This window comes from Hyperolius riggenbachi, chromosome 3 (assembly GCF_040937935.1).
Source record: "Hyperolius riggenbachi isolate aHypRig1 chromosome 3, aHypRig1.pri, whole genome shotgun sequence".
Classification (NCBI taxonomy): Eukaryota; Metazoa; Chordata; class Amphibia; order Anura; family Hyperoliidae; genus Hyperolius; species Hyperolius riggenbachi.
The window spans coordinates 121022529-121043410 of NC_090648.1; the positions used below are offsets into that span (position 1 = coordinate 121022529).

Here is a 20882-nt window from a genome sequence, read left to right on the forward strand (position 1 = left end):
GATAAAGGACACCTGAAGTAAGAAGTAAAACAGTACTAAAGTCAAGTAAAAAGTGGTCCAGTATACAACAAAGCCATAATGGTAACAGTGTTAAAAGCCCTCTCACTGTGCTACAAGACAAATTGACAACATCTGTCATTAATGTCAGTGCTTTGTCAGGTCTTTTAACCACTTGCCGACCGCGCACTCATACCGCGCGTCGGCAAAGTGGCAGCTGCAGGACCAGCGACGCAGTATTGCGTCGCCAGCTGCAGGCTGATTAATCAGGAAGCAGCCGCTCGGGCGAGCGGCTGCTTCCTGTCAATTCACGGCGGGGGGCTCCGTGAATAGCCTGCGGGCCGCCGATGGCGGCTCGCAGGCTAAATGTAAACACAAGCGGAAATAATCCGCTTTGTTTACATTTGTACGGCGCTGCTGCGCAGCAGCGCCGTAAGGCAGATCGGCGATCCCCGGCCAATCAGCAGCCGGGGATCGCCGCCATGTGACAGGGGACGTCCCGTCACTGGCTGCACAGGACGGATAGCGTCCTGTGCAGCCCTGATCTCCGGGGGGGGAGCAGGTAGGAGAGGGAGGGGGGAATTTCGCCGCGGAGGGGGGCTTTGAGCTGCCCCCCCCCGCCAGCCACATGCAGGCATGAGAGATCGGACCCCCCCAGCACATCATCCCCCTAGTGGGGAAAAAAGGGGGGTGATCTGATCTCTCTGCCTGCTACATGATCTGTGCTGGGGGCTGCAGAGCCCACCCAGCACAGATCACTCAGCACAGCACTGGTCCTTAAGGGGGGGTAAAGGGTGGGTCCTCAAGTGGTTAAACTACCGATATTTAACAAATGGAAAAAAAAATCAAAAATGTACATCTGAATATTTTGAAATGATTGAATACAATATCATAAAATTATGGGACTTCCGTTTAACAGAATGATGATTTAAAATAATTATTCATTGATTGTTCTTAGCAGACAAGTCTGATTTTGCATTTTTTTTATCTTGAGTGTCTGTCATTGAACCATTGTTAATGGATCATGTGTGGTCTGGTCAACATTAGTTCGCTTCTAATTAAATGCATTTAAAATGACTTACCGGTACATTGAGGATCTGATCAATCATTTAGTACATGCTAATTACTGATTATAGACATATTTAAAAAAACTGGCATGCCATTCATATTGTTTAGATATAGAGATAACTGATCACTAATCTGTACCTGTATGTCTATATGAAATGTTTGTTGAAGTGCTGGTAACATCTGAACAGGGATGATAAGGAAGGAGAGGGATAATTTACAACCAGGAAGGGCAGAGGGTGCATTTAGAGGCATATATTTGAGGTTTAGTATCAGTATAAGCACAGAGTAACAGCTATATACTGGGCATACTAGGGACAATATGCCTGAAGTGTAAACATCGTGGTACATTAATGCTAAAATCCAGCATTACTGATCAGAAGCATTTTTTAAGCCATTCTAGGCATAATTCAACTAGTATATTGAAACTGTCATTTTAAAAGGTAACATTTCTAGGCTGTTTTTAATATTTTTCTTTCTTTTTGCTATAAGTCTTGTCATATTTGTAGTGAGTGACCCGGCCAGATGTACATTATATCATGAATTCACAGTGCAAAAATGAATGCATGAAACCCTTTCTGATGATCCCACAATTCATCCTTCATTCTCATGTGTCCTATTCAGCATTTCTTGGTCTACCTGCCTGTTCTGCCGTGTTGCTTCTCTGGCCATACTACTCTTTACTTTCTTTCTTTCTTTCTTTCTTGTTTTCTTACCTTTCTTCCTTTCTATACTTTCACTAAAACCATTTTTTGCACATTTTACAAAGACAACCTGTCACATTCCTGGGCATATGATGAAAAATATATACGGTAATCACACTTTTTTTTACAGTGCAAACTGCATACTGAAACCACAACTAGTTTCAGTGGTGTAGGCTGTTGTATTAATATGGCAACTTTTCATGTAACATTCAAGCTTGGTCAGCCTGTTTCCAGCAGCCAATCACCAGAATGGATGTTTGGGTGGAATTTTCAGTGCTGAGCTGACATGTGTAACATGTACCCAGAGCACGCCCTCATGTGGATCCCCACAGTACTGCAGAGAAGGTGGAGTCAAGCACTAAAAACTAACCTGTGTCAAAAACCCAGTTCCAGGTTATCCTTTCTCCGTAACTTCCACAATGCTTGTTCCTTTAGTATGTTAGATGCCATCAGTAACCAGTAGAAAGCACACCAGTCTATTACTAATGGTAAACTGCTATTACATAATTTTATCATATGCTCGTGCTTCCCGGCTTAGTGATAGGTTTGCATAAAGCTGAAACTCCACTCTGGTTGAGAAAAAAAAATACTCTCCTCATTATTTTAGATTCTTCATTTGTTCCAATCTGCATATATGAACCCAGCTAGTAACAGCCTACCAGAATATGATAAAGGAGAGTCTCAACCTGCTATAATTACAAGCTGCCACTATCCAAAGATGTCCTCCGTAAACCACATTACACATGCAGGAAGATGGGAATTTGGCGGTGTTCTGTACACCGTACAGAATACATTTACTATGGTTGTAAAGAGGGAAAATCTAATCTTCCTGGTATTTCTAGAAAGCCATTACTGGCTGCATGTTGGAGTGGGAAGTTCATTTTTAATAGAGTTAAATAACAGACTGGGATGTGCAGTACTGATATACAATCCATTCATTTTGACAAATATCAAGAGTGGAGTTTCGCTCAGTCTTGTATTAATATACTTTCCTTTAAGCCCAGCTCTTTTCCTTCAGTTAACATTATTCTCTACTTTGCCACATTTTTATCCCACACATTCTATTCACTTTCTATTACTTTCTCTTCTATTCACTTTCTATTACTTTCTCTTCTATTCACTTTCTATTACTTTCTCTTCTACTCACTTTCTATTACTTTCTCTTCTATTCACTTTCTATTACTTTCTCTTCTACTCACTTTCTATTACTTTCTCTTCTACTCACTTACGTGTACCTTCTTGACTTCTTATGTCTATTTTTTTTAATAACTTGCTTCTGACCAAAGTGGTTTCTCTCAGTTCTCTCATGCATTATTACATTTCCCGGATCAGTTAAAGTGATTTTCTTGTCAGTACACCTCAGTTCGGGATATCCCTACATTCTTACAGCCAATAAACATGAGACATTGCAGCATTACAAGAAGTTCAAAGTATTTGGCATGATCAGACGATCTGCAGTCCATAAAGTGTCCTCGTGCTGAAGAACAATATTAGAAAGTCAGGCAGATATCATCCTCTTTGGTCAGCTAGCCCAGCTGTTGGACTGATGCAGTGCTCCGACATAGTGCATAGAGGAGAAGGTTTGGCGGCACAATGGGCACCGACTACCCTGCCGCTTCACCATGACGGCACATGGCTCACAGAAACAGCAGTGTCTGCATGGTAACAGCAAAGTGTCCGATAGTCTGTCCTGGCAAATGACACAGAAGGGATCATCTTCCTGGTAGTAGGGCAGGTGCACTGCCTCTGGGCGGAGGTCCACTGATTCATGTGGTGATTGAGTAGTGGTGTATGCAGACATTTTATCCAGCGATGATAATGAGACATGACTCGTACTGATTTCTTGGTGCTCTGGAGGTAAAAAGTAAACAGGTTAGATCATCACTTCTCTTTTTTCCACTGATAAGTACCTGAAAAGTACCTGGGTAACCTACAAGAATACCTAAGAGACTACACTTTAAGGTTAGTATATATTTAAAGTGTACTCTCGAGCTGAAGCTTAGGTCAAAAAGTAAATCTTTTACCTAAGAAGAAGGAAGTCTCTGGATTCTATACAGCTAGAATGTCAAACTCCAGACCTCAAGGGCCGAGGTTCTCACTCATTTTTGGAACAGCTCAAATTAATTGATGGGACTGAATCAGGAAAGGTGTGGCTCATCAAGCAGAACACATTCCTCTCTTTCTCAGTCCATCCTAAACACTGGCATGGATATGGCCCTTGAGGACAGGAGCTCGACACCCGCTTTCCATGCTGTTCTCCGGTCCCCAGTAGCCGAGGGCTTGTTGGTAATCACAATGTGGCTGCGCTCTTCTTCAAGCATGGGCATGGCTGTACTGAGCCTGTGCGAGTATGGTCGCATATGGTCGCGTCTGCATGGTAAGCCAGAGCCGCTCGTACACAAGAGGCTCTGTGCTACTGCGCAGGTGGGGCTGTGCTAGTGTGGGTGCAGCATGGCCACGCCCTTGCCAGAAGAAAAGTGTGGCACTGAAGTTAAGGGTCTCGGGCAGCTGCGGAGGACAGCGTAGATTCCATCTCCTTAGGTAAGTATTTACTTTTTGTCATTGTGGATGGTTCTCTTTGATGCTCAGAATTGTTTTTATTTATTTTAGTTTTGGATAATGTGGGAAGGGGTTTAATTTTTTTTCTGCTTCTATTGTCCAGTGTCCCTATGTAGCAGAATTTCCCTTACTTCCTGAGGTGAAAAGCCTTTATAAAGCTTTGCCTGAACAAGGCATTTATTCCCTGCCAATACAACGAGGAATGACAGAAAGCTGCCAAACCATATTTCGTTTAAAATAACTCCTAAGGTGGCCACATACGATACAATTTTTTTTAAATTATTTTCTATTTAACGATTACAATCACTTTTTCTGATTGATTGTAACATTTAAAAAAAAACTGACCAATGTACCACACATACTGTATATGTTCAAGTTTTCCCCAATTATGAAAAAAAAATGATTAAAAACTCTGAGAAAATAGTTTGGGTGTACATATTAAGAAATTGACAATCTACCCTACACCATTCAATTTTCATAAAGAGTTATAAGAAAATTTCACTATTCCACAACTCCTGATCAACGTATATAGAAAAAAATAGGAAATCTGATCAGATCTCTGGCTTGAATTAAAAAAAAGAAATAAAAAAAAAAGCTTTTGATTTTTCAGGACAATCAATCGTGTGTGGCCATCTTTAGACTGACAATTAGTGCACTGTAGTGTTACAGGCTGCACAGTGGCCCTGAAGACTACAGGTTTCTACAATCAAGCTACAGTAAAACGCCAATTATGCGCCACCAAGGGGAATTGGCTGATGCTGGATAAGTCTAGTTTCTGGTTGTTTGAGGCTCAACATTAAAACTAGGCCTAACTAAGAAACAGTATTATACTCCATTGTATACTTACGATAAACTCTGTACTAATGTTAGAATACAGACAGTAAAAACAAATTAAAGGGATACTGTAGGGGGGGTCGGGAGAAAATGAGTTGAAGTTACCCGGGGCTTCTAATGGTCCCCCACAGACATCCTGTGCCCGCGCAGCCACTCCCCAATGCTCCGGCCTTGTCTCCGGTTCACTTCTGGAACTTCAGACTTTAAAGTCTGAAAACCACTGCGCTTGCGCTACCGTGTCCTCGCTCCCCCTAATGTCACCAGGAGCACACGGCGCAAGCACAGACCATACTGGGCCTGTGCAGTACGCTCCTGGTGACATCAGCGGGAGCGAGGACACGGCAACGCAGGCGCAGTAGTTTTCAGACTTTAAAGTCTGAAATTTGAGAAGTGAACCAGAGGCGGGGCCGGAGCATTGGGGAGTGGCTACGCGGGCACAGGATGTCTGCGGGGGACCATTAGAAGCCCCGGGTAACTTTAACTCATTTTCCCCTGACCTCCCTACAGTGTCCCTTTAAGTCAAAGGACTGATTTAAATTAATGTAACAGATGTTTATTACTGTAAAAAGAAGTGTTAAAAGTAGATTTATGCATCCTGCAAGGCTAGAATTTTGTTTCTGGTTGCTTGAGACTTCAGTTAAATGAGTTCTGGATATATGGGGGTGCGCATGGAGGAAAAACGTTTTAGCCATTTATTTAGGAAAGGGTTCTTTACAGTAAGAGTGGTTAAGATGTGGAATGCATTGCCACAGGAAGTCGTTATGGCAAACTCTATACCTGCATTTAAAGGGGGCTTAGATGCTTTCCTTGCGTTGAAAGACATCCATGGCTACAATTACTAGGTTATGCCTAATGATGTTGATCCAGGGATTTTATCTGATTGCCATCTGGAGTCAGGAAGGAATTTTTCCCATTTGGGGCTAATTGGACCATGCCTGGTGGTTTTTTTTTCGCCTTCCTCTGGATCAACAGGGGTATGTGGGGGACGGGCTGGAGTTGTACTTTGTACTGGTTGAACTCGATGGACGTATGTCTTTTTTCAGCCAAAATAACTATGTAACTATACTAGGGTAGAAAAGAAAATACTAATGCTTGTATTAAAAGTCTTGTATTTTAGGCTCATATTTTCCCCTGAATTCTGCTATAATATTTCTACCAGGTCACTTAGGGTGAAGCAGTGTAATCAGATGATGTGTTTTGTAAATAATTGTGCAAGCAGTTGGCAAACACACCAGGTGTGGCGCAGGTGCAGGTATAGCTTGACCTTGTAAACTACTGTTCTAGGCAGTGTCTGAGCTCCTGCTAACTTCTAGTGACAGGATTGGGTGACTGAATGGCTGGGGTGCAGGTATAAAGGCCCATACCCACAATGACATTTTTCTGAATTATTTTTCCAGACAAATGATTTTTTACATAATATTGTGCAACATCGTTTATTTTTTTGCGAAGTGATCTTTCACAACGCACACCTCCCGTGGCGATTGTTCATTTTTGAATGCTGGATTAACTACTTGCCGACCGGCTAACACCAATGGGGGTGGCCGCGGCGGCAGCCCCAGGAACGCCTAATGCCAATTGGCGTCAAGTCCTGGGGCTCTGTTTTGCAGGAGATCGCGCGCAGGCTGCGCGCGCATCTCCTGCCCCCTCTTCAGTCTCCAAGCGGCAGACTGTTAGACGGCAAAACCACCATCTAAACACATAGTACAGCGCTGCGATCAGCTGTGGACAACCATGTGACACGGCTGTCCCCCTGGGGGACAAGAGAGCGATCGGCTCTCATAGGCTGAAGCCTATGACAGCCGATCACGTGATTGGCTGGCTGCAGGGAGGGAGGGAGGGAGGGTAATAAGAAAAAAAAAACGTACATTTTGTTTAAAAAACACAGACATAAATATTTATTTAAAAAAACACAAACACCTGGGGGGCGATCAGACCCCACCAACAGAGAGCTCTGTTGGTGGGGGGAAAAGGGGGGGAAATCACTTGTGTGCTGTGTGCTGTGTTGTGCGGCCCTGCAGCTTGGCCTTAAAGTGAACATCCGGACTAAAAATCGACTCAGCAGCACTGAAAAGCCTTGGTGTTTCTTTAACAGTTTCACAGCATCAGAACTTTGTTTCTCTTATACAAGCCTCATTTTTAGCTGCACAGAAGAAAACTGCCCGGGCTTTTTTCCCCTGATGCTGTGCAAAGCATGATGGGATTTCTGATGTTGTTGTTCTCCTTCTGCTGTTTTGGTGCAAATTCTTTTTTTTTTACATTTTGAATTTGACATTTGAAGCCTAGCGAGTGCAGCTGGGAGGAGTAATCAGGTCACAGGATAGTTGGAACTGTGTCTCCTGCTCCTTGTCACCTCCTTTCAACCAAAAAGATGGCTGCCCCCATGACAAAGATGGCAGCCCCCATGAATCACAAACATTTGCATTTTATTTTAAAACAGGGTGGGTAAGAGATTATATTACCTATCTATTCTAATTAACATAACTAATGTGACTTGATGACAGTATGTTTGTTTAGGCTGAAGTTCCCCTTTAATGCTGCAGTGGCCATTTTAGTTAAAATTGGCCTGGTCTTTAGGGGGGTTTACCACTGTGGTCCTCAATTGGTTAAATCGCTGAGGATTGTTCCGATCCTAATTGACTTTTGTGGGTTTTACCGCAATTGTGTAAACGATTGTTTACATGAACGTTCGTTGGTTCATTGGCGGAGATCCCCAATCCATCTGGCTGCATCTGGTTGTGGGTTCTTAGCTTTACACTAGAATGCACACAGCAGGACGAGGGTATGATCCTGAAGAAGCACTGGGGATCTATGTGAAACTAGTTACGTGTGACATACAAAGTACTGTCAGTCTGTCACATACACAGGCTATATATATGATCTTGTAGAGCAGTGGTGCTCAAACTAAGGCCCGTGGGCCGAATGTGGCCCCCTGAGGATTTTTTACTGGCCCCCCCACACACAAAATGTATTACTTATACATATAGAATAGCAGTGCTGGCCCCACCCATCCACTTGGAAGCCTGAAAGCAGTAATTCGCTTGTTTCCAATCAAATTCCACATCAGGGGACACTGCTGTCCACTGCAGGTTGTCACCTGGGTATGCTTTACTGTCTGGCAAGCAAAGACTTCTACATCATTTTATGTATGCTCCGTCCCCCAGCAGCCTGAAGTATATTGACCCGGCCCTCGACCCAAAATGTTTGGGGACCCCTGTTGTAGAGTATACTGCAATCTGACCTTATGTTAGCCTTCCTCTTTTTTTTGAAATGTAAATGATCTTTAGATCTAAAGCTTTGATGAGATCATTTACATTCCAAAAAAAAGAGGAAGGTTAACATGAGGTCACATTGCAGTATACTCCACAAAATCGTATATAAGGAGTGTATGTGACAGTACTTTGTATGGTTCTGATCCAGTTCTGAAACATGCCTGAAGAAAAAACTTAAAGCTTTGAAAGCTTGCAAAGAAATTGTGTACAGTTAGTCATTAAAGGTATCACCTCAACAACTTTTGTTGTTATGTCTTCGGATTCTATGTGAAACTCTCATCCCTTTCTCTCCCTCCACAGCTTCCATAAAGCAGACTGTGAACTCACCTTTGTTGTTTTGATGGCAGGCACAAGGAGACTCCCTCAGTCTGGATTTGTGATCTGTAAGAGAAATGTATTTATTATCTTCACAGAAGATCAAACAGCAGTTTTGTTTGCGTCACTAAAAAAGGGTATATCTATCCAAAACTGATATTTTCCCTTTATGTGGATACCAGTAAGTCCCGCTCCACCTATATGCTGCATGCTGTTATGACAGGTTCTTGCTTTTAGATTATACAGTATTTTATATCATGGACAAAGTAGCAGGAGGACCAAGACTACTTATCTGGGCTGTAGCACAGGATAGCACCAGAAACTGTGATAGGTCTCATGAATGGATTCCTTCACAGATATAATAGTTGATAAGACATTTATAATCAGTTATTATGGGTAAAGTAGCATTCAATCTCACTGGCTTAGCTCCCAATATATAGTTTAATTTAGAATACTTACTAACTACTTGGATGGCTTTTGTCCGGCCATAGATGTCCAGCATGACCCACATAGGAGTTTTTTTAGGAATTCCTGAGAAGAGAACTGTAGGTCGAGAACGTCCTTCTACTTTACAAAGTGCTTGTCCCTTCCTGTTAATCCAGAAACATAATTCATCTCCCGTCTTGCAAAGTTCTTCTGGGATGCCTATGGCCCAGAATCCTGGGTTGTCCGTCAAATCAGGACAAGCAAATGGTGGTAGGGGATCATGGCTTATTGTGTTGGGGTTCACAGAAGTGAAGCCCACCCTTAGGGCTCCAAACCATTGCATCTCTTCTTCCAGAATGCGTATCCTGACTTTTTCTCTGGGTAGCAATGGTCGATTGGAGAAGACCAGCCCATCGTGGAAGCTTGAGCCTCTTCTGGCCTGATGGTGGCAACTGTTCAGGGAGATGTTAGAACCTTTACAATGTGAGTGGAAGGAGATACCTATAGATGGGAATAAGAAAGGTATCAGCATTAGGTTATCCACACAATGGTATTAGCATTAGGTTATTATACACACAACAGAGCAATACTGTATCTTTATGCCCTCATAAATAACTACAGTATTACAGTCAAGTATTTTGAATACACAGTTATCACCACAGGTGTTGGTGATGGCAAAGACAACTTGAAACTTGGAATATAATAGCACAGAACGCATAAAGAATGCTTGCAGCCAGGGCCGGGACGAGGCAGAGGCTGAAGAGGCTCCAGCCTCAGGGCGCAGTGTAGGAGGGGGCGCACAATTCATTCAGCTGTCATTCCCAATTGTGTTTGAAGCACAAAGAAATACGAAAAGGACATACATAGCAGTGACTGCAAGCCAGATAACTAGAGATTGAGGTGTTGGGGATGTTGGGGGCCCTGTGGCCCTCTTAGTCTAATAGCAATTAGTGTGTGACGGCTGGGGTTAGAGGGATGGAGGGGCGCACTTTGCAGTCTCAGCCTTGGGTGCTGAAGGACCTTGTCCCGGCTCTGCTTGCAGCTATTAGCGCATCCACTGATTTTGCCTGCTTTCATGGATTTATCTTTTAAAAACCGAGCCAACTGACAACATGGTATGAAAAAAAAATACAATGTAGCACAACATAAAATCATTACTCAAGTTATAACACTCATTGCAATTCATTTTCATCACCATTTCCCTTTGCTTACAGTATGCTTTGAAACTGGTCTTAATATTAGAAATGCTTCCTATGGCTGTATGTAACCCCCCTCCTCCACCCTCCCCAGTGATATTTAGCATAGGCTATAAAAGCACCTAAGCCTTTTCTTCCAGTGGGAGATCATGTGATGTTCTTGCTCACTTCACAGAGGGGGGAAAAACAGTGACTCACCTTGCCAGCAGTAAGGATGGGAAATTTAAGAATGAGGTAAGATTTTACAAAGGGCAAACATTGACTAAATGTTTCATAATTATTATACAAAAGGGCAATTGTATTCATTAAAGAGAATCCGAGTTGGCATATTGTAATCCTAATTACAATATGCCAGCCCCTCCTGCGCTCTGCTGTTCCCCCCTAAAAGATCTCCAGACCAGTGTAGCAACAATCTGCTTGTAGTTAGCATGCTTTATTTATGTGAGTCTGTCAATCAGCCTCCTCCGCATCACCCCCTCGATAAGATGTTCCCCCAACCGCTCTCCGCCTCTGTTAGCTTCCTCCAATAGGAAGCCAAGCCGCGACCCAGGAAGTACTTATAAGGGGGGACAGCAGAGCGCAGGGGGGGGGGCTGGCGGCAGCGACAGAACGACCCAGAGGCATGTTGTGTGCATAAATACATGTCTCTGGGTCATTCTATCGCCGCTGCCAGCCCCCCCCCCCCCCCTTCTCCCCCCTGCGCTCTGTGGTCCCCCCTTAAAAGATTGCAGGGCTAGCGACAATCTGCTTGTCGCTATCCTGCTTTATTTATGGATTAAAATATGTCACCTCGTGTTCACTTTAAGTTATGTACAGTAAAGTTTCTCTTTAATCACTTTCTGCAATATGGACATTTATAAACATCCTATTTGTGCACCTTTAGTGCTAATAGAACGTTTAGAGAAGTCCCCGTGCATAGTGTGAATGGTGACTGAAGCATAGTGTGAATGGTGAATGAAGCAGAGTCCCAATACTAGCTTACATCCGAAAATGGCGCAGGGAGAAAAATGGCGCACCGTTCTGCCGATAAATAAAACGCTATTTACCGTTTTGCAGAGCGGTGCGCCATGAAAAACCATGCAGGGGGCTGGGGTCGGTAGTACAGGCAGCGGGGGCTGTTAGTGTAGGCAGCGGGGGGGGCTGGAGGAGAGAGGCAGCGGGACACTGGAGGGCATAGGTATCGGATGTATGCAGAGGCATACGTTACCTTGTCCTGGGCCGGCGATCGCTCCTTCCCTCCGCTCCTTCCATTCGTTTGCTGTATTCCTGCAGCCGGCCAATCTCCATGCGGAGACTGAAGCCACATGGTGATTGGCCGGCTGCAGGACTACAGTAAACGAATGGAGGAAGTGAAGGAGCGGAGGAAAGGAGCGATCGGCGGCCGGGACAAGGTAACGTATGCTTCTGCACATCCTCCCCCGATGCCTATGCCCTCCAGCGTCCCGCTGCCTCTCTCTCTCTCTCTCTCTCCTCCCCCGACCCCCGACCCCCGCTGCATTTTTGACCACTTATAACGCTATTTAGCGTTATAAGTGTAAGGCACACTGCCTGCGCCATTTTTCAACACTTATAACGCTAAATAGCGTTATATAATGTAAGTCTATGGGGTGCCCTTTTTATCCCCCTGGCGCTGTGCGCCATTTTTAACTGACACCCCAATACTATGCCTATGTTTTACTGCGGATAACTTGTAAATAACAATAATAATAGAGGTACATTACAAATATAACTCCTGTTTCATTCTTGGTCCAATGACAGTTGGTGGACTTCTATGTGAAATGTGGCCTCACTTGTTCTGTTGAGATTGTGGTAGGGCAACATTCTTCCATACCATATCAATCACCTTACATCTTCTATACACGCTGACACAAAAATATTGTGACAGTTTTTCCCAGAATTATTATCACATATATTTCCTCATTGTTTTTTAAGTTTGCTGCAGTCTCCACAGTGTATTCTTAATACTCTTTTTTTAAAGGACAACCGAGGTGACATGTGACATGATGAGATAGACTTGTATGTACAGTGCCAAGCACACACATAACTAGGCGGTGTTCCTTTTTTCTTTCTTCCCGGATTGGGACCGGGTCAGACTATAGCATAACCCTCACTGATAAGTAATTACAGCCATAAAACACTTTCCTGTCAGGAAATGGCTTCTGAGAGCAGGGAAAAGCTAAAAAGAGTCAATAATTCATAGATTTGATAGAGCATACTTTAATGAAGGTGTCACTGAACAGAGACAATGAAACAGCAAAAACTTAAAAACTAGATTTAAATATAAAATAAAACTGGGATATCTAAAAATGTCATTTTTAGGAGAAGGAGGATACAATTGTTTATCTCATCAGTTTATTTCCACCTCGGATGTCCTTTAAGGAATTTTTGTACCCAACAGCTTGTTCCATTAACCTCTTAACCAGACGGCAGTGATTGAAATCTACGCCCTGTTTGTGGTCGCTAATACCTGCCAGGGCGTAGATTTTACTCACTGCTGCCGTGCCGTCCGCTTGCCCCCGGCGTTCCCACTGCTTGTCCGGTTGCTGCACCCCCTCACTCTGTTGTCACACTGTCAGCAGCCCTTCTGTATATTGTTCATTGGCTCCTGACCATGTGAGTACTGTAAGCCAATCACAGCAATCACATGTCTTAAAAGGGCATGGATAGCTCTGGTCTTAAAGGGGCCATAGCAGTCTATTCCCAAGGGATGTAGAGTACAACTAAAGGTGCTTTGCCTAGGGCACCAAAATGGCCGCCAGGAACAGTCCTGGTGGGGGGACACTTATTTTCAACTTTTGCTGACAATTTATTTCCCCCTGCAGTGCACTGACAGCGACAAGCTGACCAACAATCCTGATCCACACACAGCGTCTGACATCATGGACCTAGGAACAGCTGTGCTATTAGCACACTTTGTAGTTTTAGTCAGGAACATGCATAAACTCTGTTATTTCCACCTATTTTTTTTAACTGGGGCATCGTGTGTTATATAAATGGTGATGTTGAATGAAACTTTAGGCTGCTTTTAAGTGAGTTCATTGCAGTTATCTCTGTAGGAAACCAGTAGGAAGTCGAAGATCAGGGCTTTTGTTTCCAAATGGAACAGGTCAAGCTGGTTGGCGGTTGACAGTTGGCGGTTCCAGGCAGTGTGCGCGAGATCTGTGACGGAACTAGAAACTCTGTATTGTATACACTACCGCATGTTGTTCTCGTTCTGTAGCTCCTGGTGTATTGATAAAAAGCAAACACTTTAGGGCCTGTTTCCACTACACGCAGATTGGATGCAGAAAAACTGACTCCAATGAATGCTTATAAGCCTGTTTCCACTAAACGTGATTTTTCTGATGCAGATTTTCCCTAGGGCCTGTTTCCACTACACGCAGATTGGATGCAGAATGGATGCAGAAAAACTGACTCCAATGAATGCCTATGGGAAAATCTGCATCAGAAAAATCACGTTTAGTGGAAACAGGCCCATAGGCATTCAATGGAGTCAGTTTTTCTGCATCCATTCTGCATCTAATCTGCGTGTAGTGGAAACAGGCCCTTACAGTGGCATACTTCATAAAAAAGCTGCCATTAACAGGTACACATGACATCATTGTTTGATAATGTGCATCCTCCACATATGAGGCCCCGTTCACATCTGAGCGGGAATCACGCGATTTCCACTCACCGCAAACCGATAGCGTTTTTTTAAAACGCCTAGCCCATGCATTCGTATGGCAGTGTTCTCACTGGCGTTTTGCGATTAGCGATAGTCGCAAATGCGGTACCTGCAGCAATTTTCGCGATTAGCATGTATAGGACCGCTAATCGCGATTGCTCCCAAAACGCTACTTTGTCCAGTGATTTTTCTGTGATAATCGTGGAAAATCACTCTGCAAAACGCTAGCGGTAAGTTTTGCTAGCTAGTGTTTTGCGATTTTAGATGTGAACGGGGCCTCAGAGACTAAAACTAAAGACTAAACCTAAAAATGTCCACAGACTAACCCACTGTACCCCTACCCCATTCCCCCCCTCCCCCCGCTTTGACTATGCCTGTATGAATCCTGGTCATGCCAATAAAGCTATCTTTGATTTGATTTGACTTACAAACCACAGCAGGCATTGTAGCTAGCCAGCTGTAGGCAGTTACCGCTTCAATTTTTTTTTGGGGGGGGGGGGGGGGGGGGGGGCACAAAGAGGGCATGATGGTTGGCCAGTGGTACCCATTTGGTTGATCAATCAATGATTGTATGGCAAGCTTTAGATATTTTTTTTGATATTTTTTGCCTAACTCAGGTGTTAAAATTAAGGCTAACGAGTTCAGCAATGATAGAAATAAATTACAAGGGATCTTGCAAGGATTGTGAGGTATTTATGGCAAATAGATAAGACCTTTGCTTTACTTAGCACCTACATAGACTCAGCCTGACATGGAGAGTTCTTTACACATGCTATTCTGTTCAGTGTACGCTGCTGGAGCCTGGAAACAGTTAACTGTATGTTACTGAGCAGAGGGGGCACTCAGAGGTGCACAGTGATTCCCAGGGGAGGCCAGTGCCCAAGCATGCCCCAGTGTAGCGCCGCCACTGGCTGTAGGGTCATATTAATGAGATGTGACAGTTGCTGGCCTAAAAGAGTCGGTTACAGGACATTTTCTGATTATGCATAATTAAATTGTAATGGAGATAGGCTGCAATAAAACAGCAATAAAACTATGACATACGTGTCAATGTAATACTTTATACCTAGGAGTAGAACAAAGTTTCTATTCATCCCCAGTCATAAAGCACATCTGGTAATGATATACAGGTATTCTTGGTAATATTTTACTAGGAGTTACATATTAACTAGCCTGACTAGCCTTATTTCATATGCCAGGTTCCAGGAGCTAAAGTGCCTGCATACAATGCACGGACACCTCCATATCATACAGAGCAATGTGCACCCTAGACAGTTTGATAACCATACAGTGTTACATGGGACACCCAGTATTGGAGGGTTTTAACGTACACTTGACCAGAGAGGGATACGGAGGCTGCCATACTTATTTCCTTTTCAATAATACCAGTTGCCTGGCATCCTGCTGATCTCTTTAGCTGCAGTAGTGTCTGAAACACACACCTGAAACAAGCATGCAGCTAATGCAGTCAGACTTCAGGCAGTAATACATGAACTTAATGATTTGAACTTCCTTAGCCGCACCCACTGCCCTCGTGCTACACAGCCGTTCACTGATTATAATTCAGGTATGTTGTAACAGTGCATTGTGCCTTTTGTACTGCAGCAGAATTGATGGATGCATTTTACTGCTAGGCCATTTATTCAAAAAAGGAACCCGGGGTGAGAAACATATGGAGGCTGCCATATTTATTTCCTTCTAAACAATGCTAGTTGCCTGGCAGTCCTGCTAATCTTCTTGATTGCAGTAGTGTCTGAATCACACACCTGAAACAAGCATGCAGCTAATCCAGTCATACTTGAGAGCCAGAGACATCTAATCTGCATGTTTGTTCAGGGTGTATGGCTAAGGGCTGGTTCACACTTAAGTGCTTTTCAGCGCTTTGCTGATCCCCGGTGATGCTGTTAATGTATCCTTATGAGATCATTCTCACTGCAGCGTTTGCGGTTTGCATAATTTATAAACGCGCTGAATGCAGCGATTTGGGGGCGATTGTGTTGATTCTTTTTCCGTTGAATGGGAATCAAAGCACAAATCGCAGCAAAATTGCAAATGTGATTTGAGTTTCGAGTGTGAACTGGCCTTAGCAGTATTAGAGGCAGAGGATCAGCGGCCAGGCATTGTGCATTTTTTAAAGCGGACCTGAACTCAGAACTTCCTCTCTGCTCCAAAAGATAAGCAACAGCTGAATAACCTTCAAAGAAAAACATTTATTTGTTACAGCTGATAAAAATCCTGCAATAAATATGCAGTGTGTCTACTTCCTGCTTTCATGGAAGCAAAGGGTTAACATCCTTTGTTTGCAAATTAGCTGCTCTGCAGTGGCAGAGAAGATTCCTGATTTGACACAGCTGAAGAGATCAAATTACAGTGGTGATTAGTCACAGATGAGGGGGAATTAAACAGGCTGAACTCTCTACAGGGTGTATTTCTACAGGTTTTCCTTCTGTCCTGTGCAAGAGTTCAGGTCCACTTTAAAAGGAAATACGTATGTCAGCTTCTATATGTCTTTTACCTTGGGTTTCCTTCAAGTCTGAACGGGGCGGAGGGTTACAGTGATGGGCTCACGAGTAGTCACGAGTCCCTAAGGATTCAAGATTTAAATGAGGCTTAATTGCCGCTGTACGGCTGGCTGACAAGGAGTTAGTTACCCATAAGTCCGTCGTCCTTCCTGCGCTCCAAACAGCTTGCATGCATCCTATTGGACGCGTTGCAAGCCTCACCACCACGCTCTTCCTCCTTACTGCTTGAAGGAGGAAGTGCGCGTAGTGAGGCTTGCAACGCGTCCAATAGGACGCTAGCTGTTTGGAGCGCAGGGGGTATGACGGACTTATGGGTAGCTAACAAGGACTTAGTTACCCCTAAGTCCGTCAACCTCCCTGCTCTCCAAACAGCTTGCACGCGTCCTATTGGACACTTTGCAAGCCTCACTACGCGCACTTCCTTCTTCATCCAGCCGCATAGCTGAGGCAATTAAGCTTCATTTAAATCACGAATTTGAGTCCTTAGGGACTCCTGACTACTCGTGAGCCCATCACTGGTTACAATGTCACATGTGAGAATGCTGGCAATACTATTTTAATTTCAAATAGACAGATTAGTTCAAAAATAAAATATTTTCATTGCATTCTGTGGGTAAGCTTCAGTTAATACATTTTTTAAAAATCCCTGTCATGAGAGAGATAGAGAGGTGCCACCTCCTAAAGCATGTTGGCGCAGGGCCACTGGCTGTCATACTCTCAGTCACTTAACTGAAACAGAGATTAATACAGTGCTTCTGAATTCCTTGCCACAGATATGAATATTTTGCCTGCAGTAGGTTGAGATTCACAAAAGTTATCTTATGATTAATTATAACTCATGATTTATCTATCCATATCTATTCATTTGTGCTTTATCTGTTCATCTCACATTTTACCCCTCCTTACTTGTCATGAATTAGCTCTCCTTATAATTGAGGTGAAGAATAAAGCCCTGTCCACACGTGTGAGGCAAGTCACCCAGCTGGTATCGGCACCCAATCCCTCAGGTGACATTGCTGGGCGGAGCCTGTACAGACAACACTGCTCAGCAGCTTGTTCATCATGACAAACCACTAATGACATTGTCAGTGGCATCAAAGGACAGCTATACACTCCAGTGTGTGTGCATAGCTAGAGCCATGTCACACTGGGGGGACGTTACATTTATATTGCACTGATAGTGCATGTAAGATGTAAAGTTATGCAGTTTACATGCGCTGACAGCGCCATCTTTTCACAAATATCCCCATTATTCCATAGCATTTTATTGCGATTTGCGTGTATTTCTCATTGTACATTTTCCTGATTTTTGAGAAATCATGATTCGCTGTTTTAAAATTGGAATTGCGATCGCTCTAAAATCGTAAAAAAATGCTGGATGCACTGCATTTGCGCTTACTACGAATTGGCAGCGATCGCGGCAGTGAGATCACTACCATATCCTTTTCGTTACACTAGCACTTTTAAAAGCACTAACGATCGGCAAACCATGGTAAACACCCACAAATCACCCTAGTGTGAAGGAATCCTGACTGGCTCAAATATCACACCTTATCAAAGTGAACATGCCTTATCAGAGTAGCATAGCGAGCGCTACGAACCCGCAGGGGCTCAGGGCATAAGTTCGTAGCGCTCGTTATGCTACTCTGATAAGGCGTGTTCACTTTGATAAGGTGTGATATCTTTGATAAGGTGTGATATTTGAGTTATCACGTATCAAGCGAATCAAGCCCACTAATATGTGACTACACAGCAATAAAACCAATAAAAGCCCTTTCTGTACTGTCCAGAGCTAAGTTTCTTTTTTCTGGTAATGTTTTAGTTTTCTATTCAGCAGTTTTTAAACAGGTTCAGCATGAATGGTATGTGTGACTACCTGGAGACATTTATATCTGTCAAAGAGCAAACCTTGCAGCAGACTTAAAGGTCAACTGGAGTTAGAGGGATATGGAGGCTGCCATATTTATTTCCTTTAAAAAAATACCATTTGCCTGGTATCTTCTATCTGCGGATCTTTGATGCACCAATAGTGTCTGTACCACACACCTGAAACAAGCATGAGGCAAATGCAGTCAAACTTAAGTCAAACATCTAATCTGCATGCTTATTTGGGGTCTATGGCTAAACGTATTAAAGGCAGATGATCAGCAGGACAGCCAGGCAATTTGCATCATTTAAAAGAAAAATAGATATGGCAGTTTCAACATACTGCTCACTTCAGCTCACTTGTATTTCACCTCTCTCTCTCTCTCTCTCTCTCTCTCTCTCTGTATTTCTCTCTCTCTCTCTCTCTCTCTCTCTCTCTCTCTCTCTCTCTCGTCCATTTGCCATTAACTTTCTCTCCCGAGTTTTTTCCTAGGTGAGATTCTCAAACTTGTCAATAAAATACCTTCAAAACCACCATCAAGTAGAAAAATTGCTCAAAACAAATTTGATACAATTTTTTCATGTATGTTTTGGAACATTTTCCATTGCAAACTGCTGAAAAGTTATTCTAAATCAAAGATGAAAAATTATCTCCTAGGAAAAAAAAACTCAGAAGAAAAAGTTAATCGCATATGGGCCTCTGTCCCTCTCTCTGTCTCTCTCTGTCTCTGGCCCAGTGCACACCAAAACCGCTAGTAGATCCGCAAAACACTAGAAGTTTTTGAAGCAGATTTTCAGAGCGTTTCTAGCCATGTTTAGAGAGGTTTTCTAAACATGCCTAGCGTTTTTTGGAGCGTTTTTGTGTAGCAGATTTCATATATTGTTACAGTAAAAGCTGTATACTGAACAGCTTCTGTAACAAAAACGCCTGGAAAACCGCTCTGATCTATCGTTTTTCAGAGCGGTTTGTGCTTTTCCATTACTTTACATCGAGGCAGAAACGCTTCTGCAAACCGCAAAAGTGCTGCAGGACCCACGTTTGCGGTTTGCTAAAAACCTCAAACCGCTGGTGTGCACCATCCCATTGAGATACATTAGCCAAGTGTTTTCACAGACGGAAGCGGTTTGCGAAACGCTTCAAAAACCGCTCGGTGTGCACCAGGCCTAACTGTCTATTCCACTGCCTCTCTCTGTATTATCTCTCTCCCTGTCTCTCTCTCTGTATCTCTCACTGCCTCTCTGTATCTCTCTCTCTCTCTGTGTGTCTCTCTCTTTGTCTCTCTCACACCAATAATAACGTACGACATGCATCAGCAAGCAGACAGTCCCTTCCAGTGACATTACTCACCCTCTTCTCCTGCAGAGCTGCAGTATGAGCCCATGGTGAGCACAGTCATAGTGTGTACACATGCCCATGTGTGTAATGTTTATATCCAGCTGTATGGGCTGGCTGAGTGTGGGACTTTCCTCTTATAGTCAAACCCACTTTTTTTCCCTTTTCATCTGGGGAAGTCCGTAACAAGGAAATTTAGCTACACAAAGGCATTTAAAAGTCTCCGCCTCAGTCACAAGAATTCTCCCATGATCCATGACTGCGCGACAATAAAAAATGTATACAGTATACAGATCATCTCCTATAATATATGTGATAATTGTTTCTGATACAATTTATCAAGTGTTTAGTAATCAACTAATAAAGCAAATGTGCCAGGATAGTAACAGGGAACCAAATCAGTTACAAAATAGAGCCTAATGTTAAAGAGGACCTGTACTCAGAGCGCCATCTCTGCTTTAAAAAGATAAGAAACAGCATAATAACCTTTAACCTCTTGAGGACCACAGGCTTACACCCCCCAGGGACCAGGCTATTTTTTACAATTCAGCTCACTGCAGCTTTAACAGTGTGCTGCACGCTGAATCGCTGATACAATTTAGCAGCCAAATGAGTTTTCCCCCACTTTTCTGCCCACCAACAAAGCTTTCTGTTGGTGGGCTGTAATCACTACTGCAGTGTTTTTTTTTTTTTTTTAATTAATTTGAAATGATTTTTTTTTAAATAAAATGTCCCTATTTTTCTTTTATTTACATCCCTTCCACCTCCCTCCCCCTGAGATCCAATCAGTGATCACCTCTCATAGGCATCAGCCGATGAGAAGGGATCGCATTGTGGGCCACTCAAGGGGACAGCTTTGTCACTAAGCTGTCCCCTTACACCGCTGCGCATAGATCGCATCGCTGTATAAAGAAAAAAAAAGTTTTTCGTTTCTAACAGCCTCCTAGCCGCAATCGCGGGCTAGCAGGCTGTTTACGGAGCAGAGCTCCATAACTAATCTCATCCCCCAGGACTTGACGCTAATCGGCTTTAGGCGGTCCTGGTGCAGCCACCTTCCCGTTAGGCAGTTGGAAAGGAATTAAAGAAAAACATTTCTTTCTTACAGCTAATACAAATGCTGCAATAAATC

General features: G+C 43.4%; 1 protein-coding gene across 1 annotated transcript; it reads right to left on the minus strand.

The window, feature by feature from the left end:
* Positions 1–512: 512 nt before the first annotated feature.
* Positions 513–19841, minus strand: NEURL3 (neuralized E3 ubiquitin protein ligase 3). Its single transcript, XM_068272376.1, has 4 exons — positions 19769–19841; positions 9203–9670; positions 8756–8809; positions 513–3617 (listed from the first exon to the last, which is right to left on the minus strand). The coding sequence occupies exons 1-4, from the start codon at positions 19815–19817 to the stop codon at positions 3289–3291; spliced, it is 900 nt and encodes a 299-aa protein (XP_068128477.1). The 5' UTR covers positions 19818–19841; the 3' UTR covers positions 513–3288.
* Between the last annotated feature and the right edge of the window lie 1041 nt (positions 19842–20882).

What these genes read in the sequence shown, in the direction of transcription:
- NEURL3 (XM_068272376.1), bottom strand. Translation starts at nt 19,817, where the DNA reads ATGACTGTGCTCACCATGGGCTCATACTGCAGCTCTGCAGGAGAAGAG. An exon ending in CAGCTCTGCAGGAGAAGAGG is followed by an intron (nt 9,671 to 19,768) that starts GTGAGTAATGTC and finishes TCCCATCTATAG; the next exon opens with GTATCTCCTTCCACTCACAT. An exon ending in CTGCCATCAAAACAACAAAG is followed by an intron (nt 3,618 to 8,755) that starts GTGAGTTCACAG and finishes TTTTACCTCCAG; the next exon opens with AGCACCAAGAAATCAGTACG.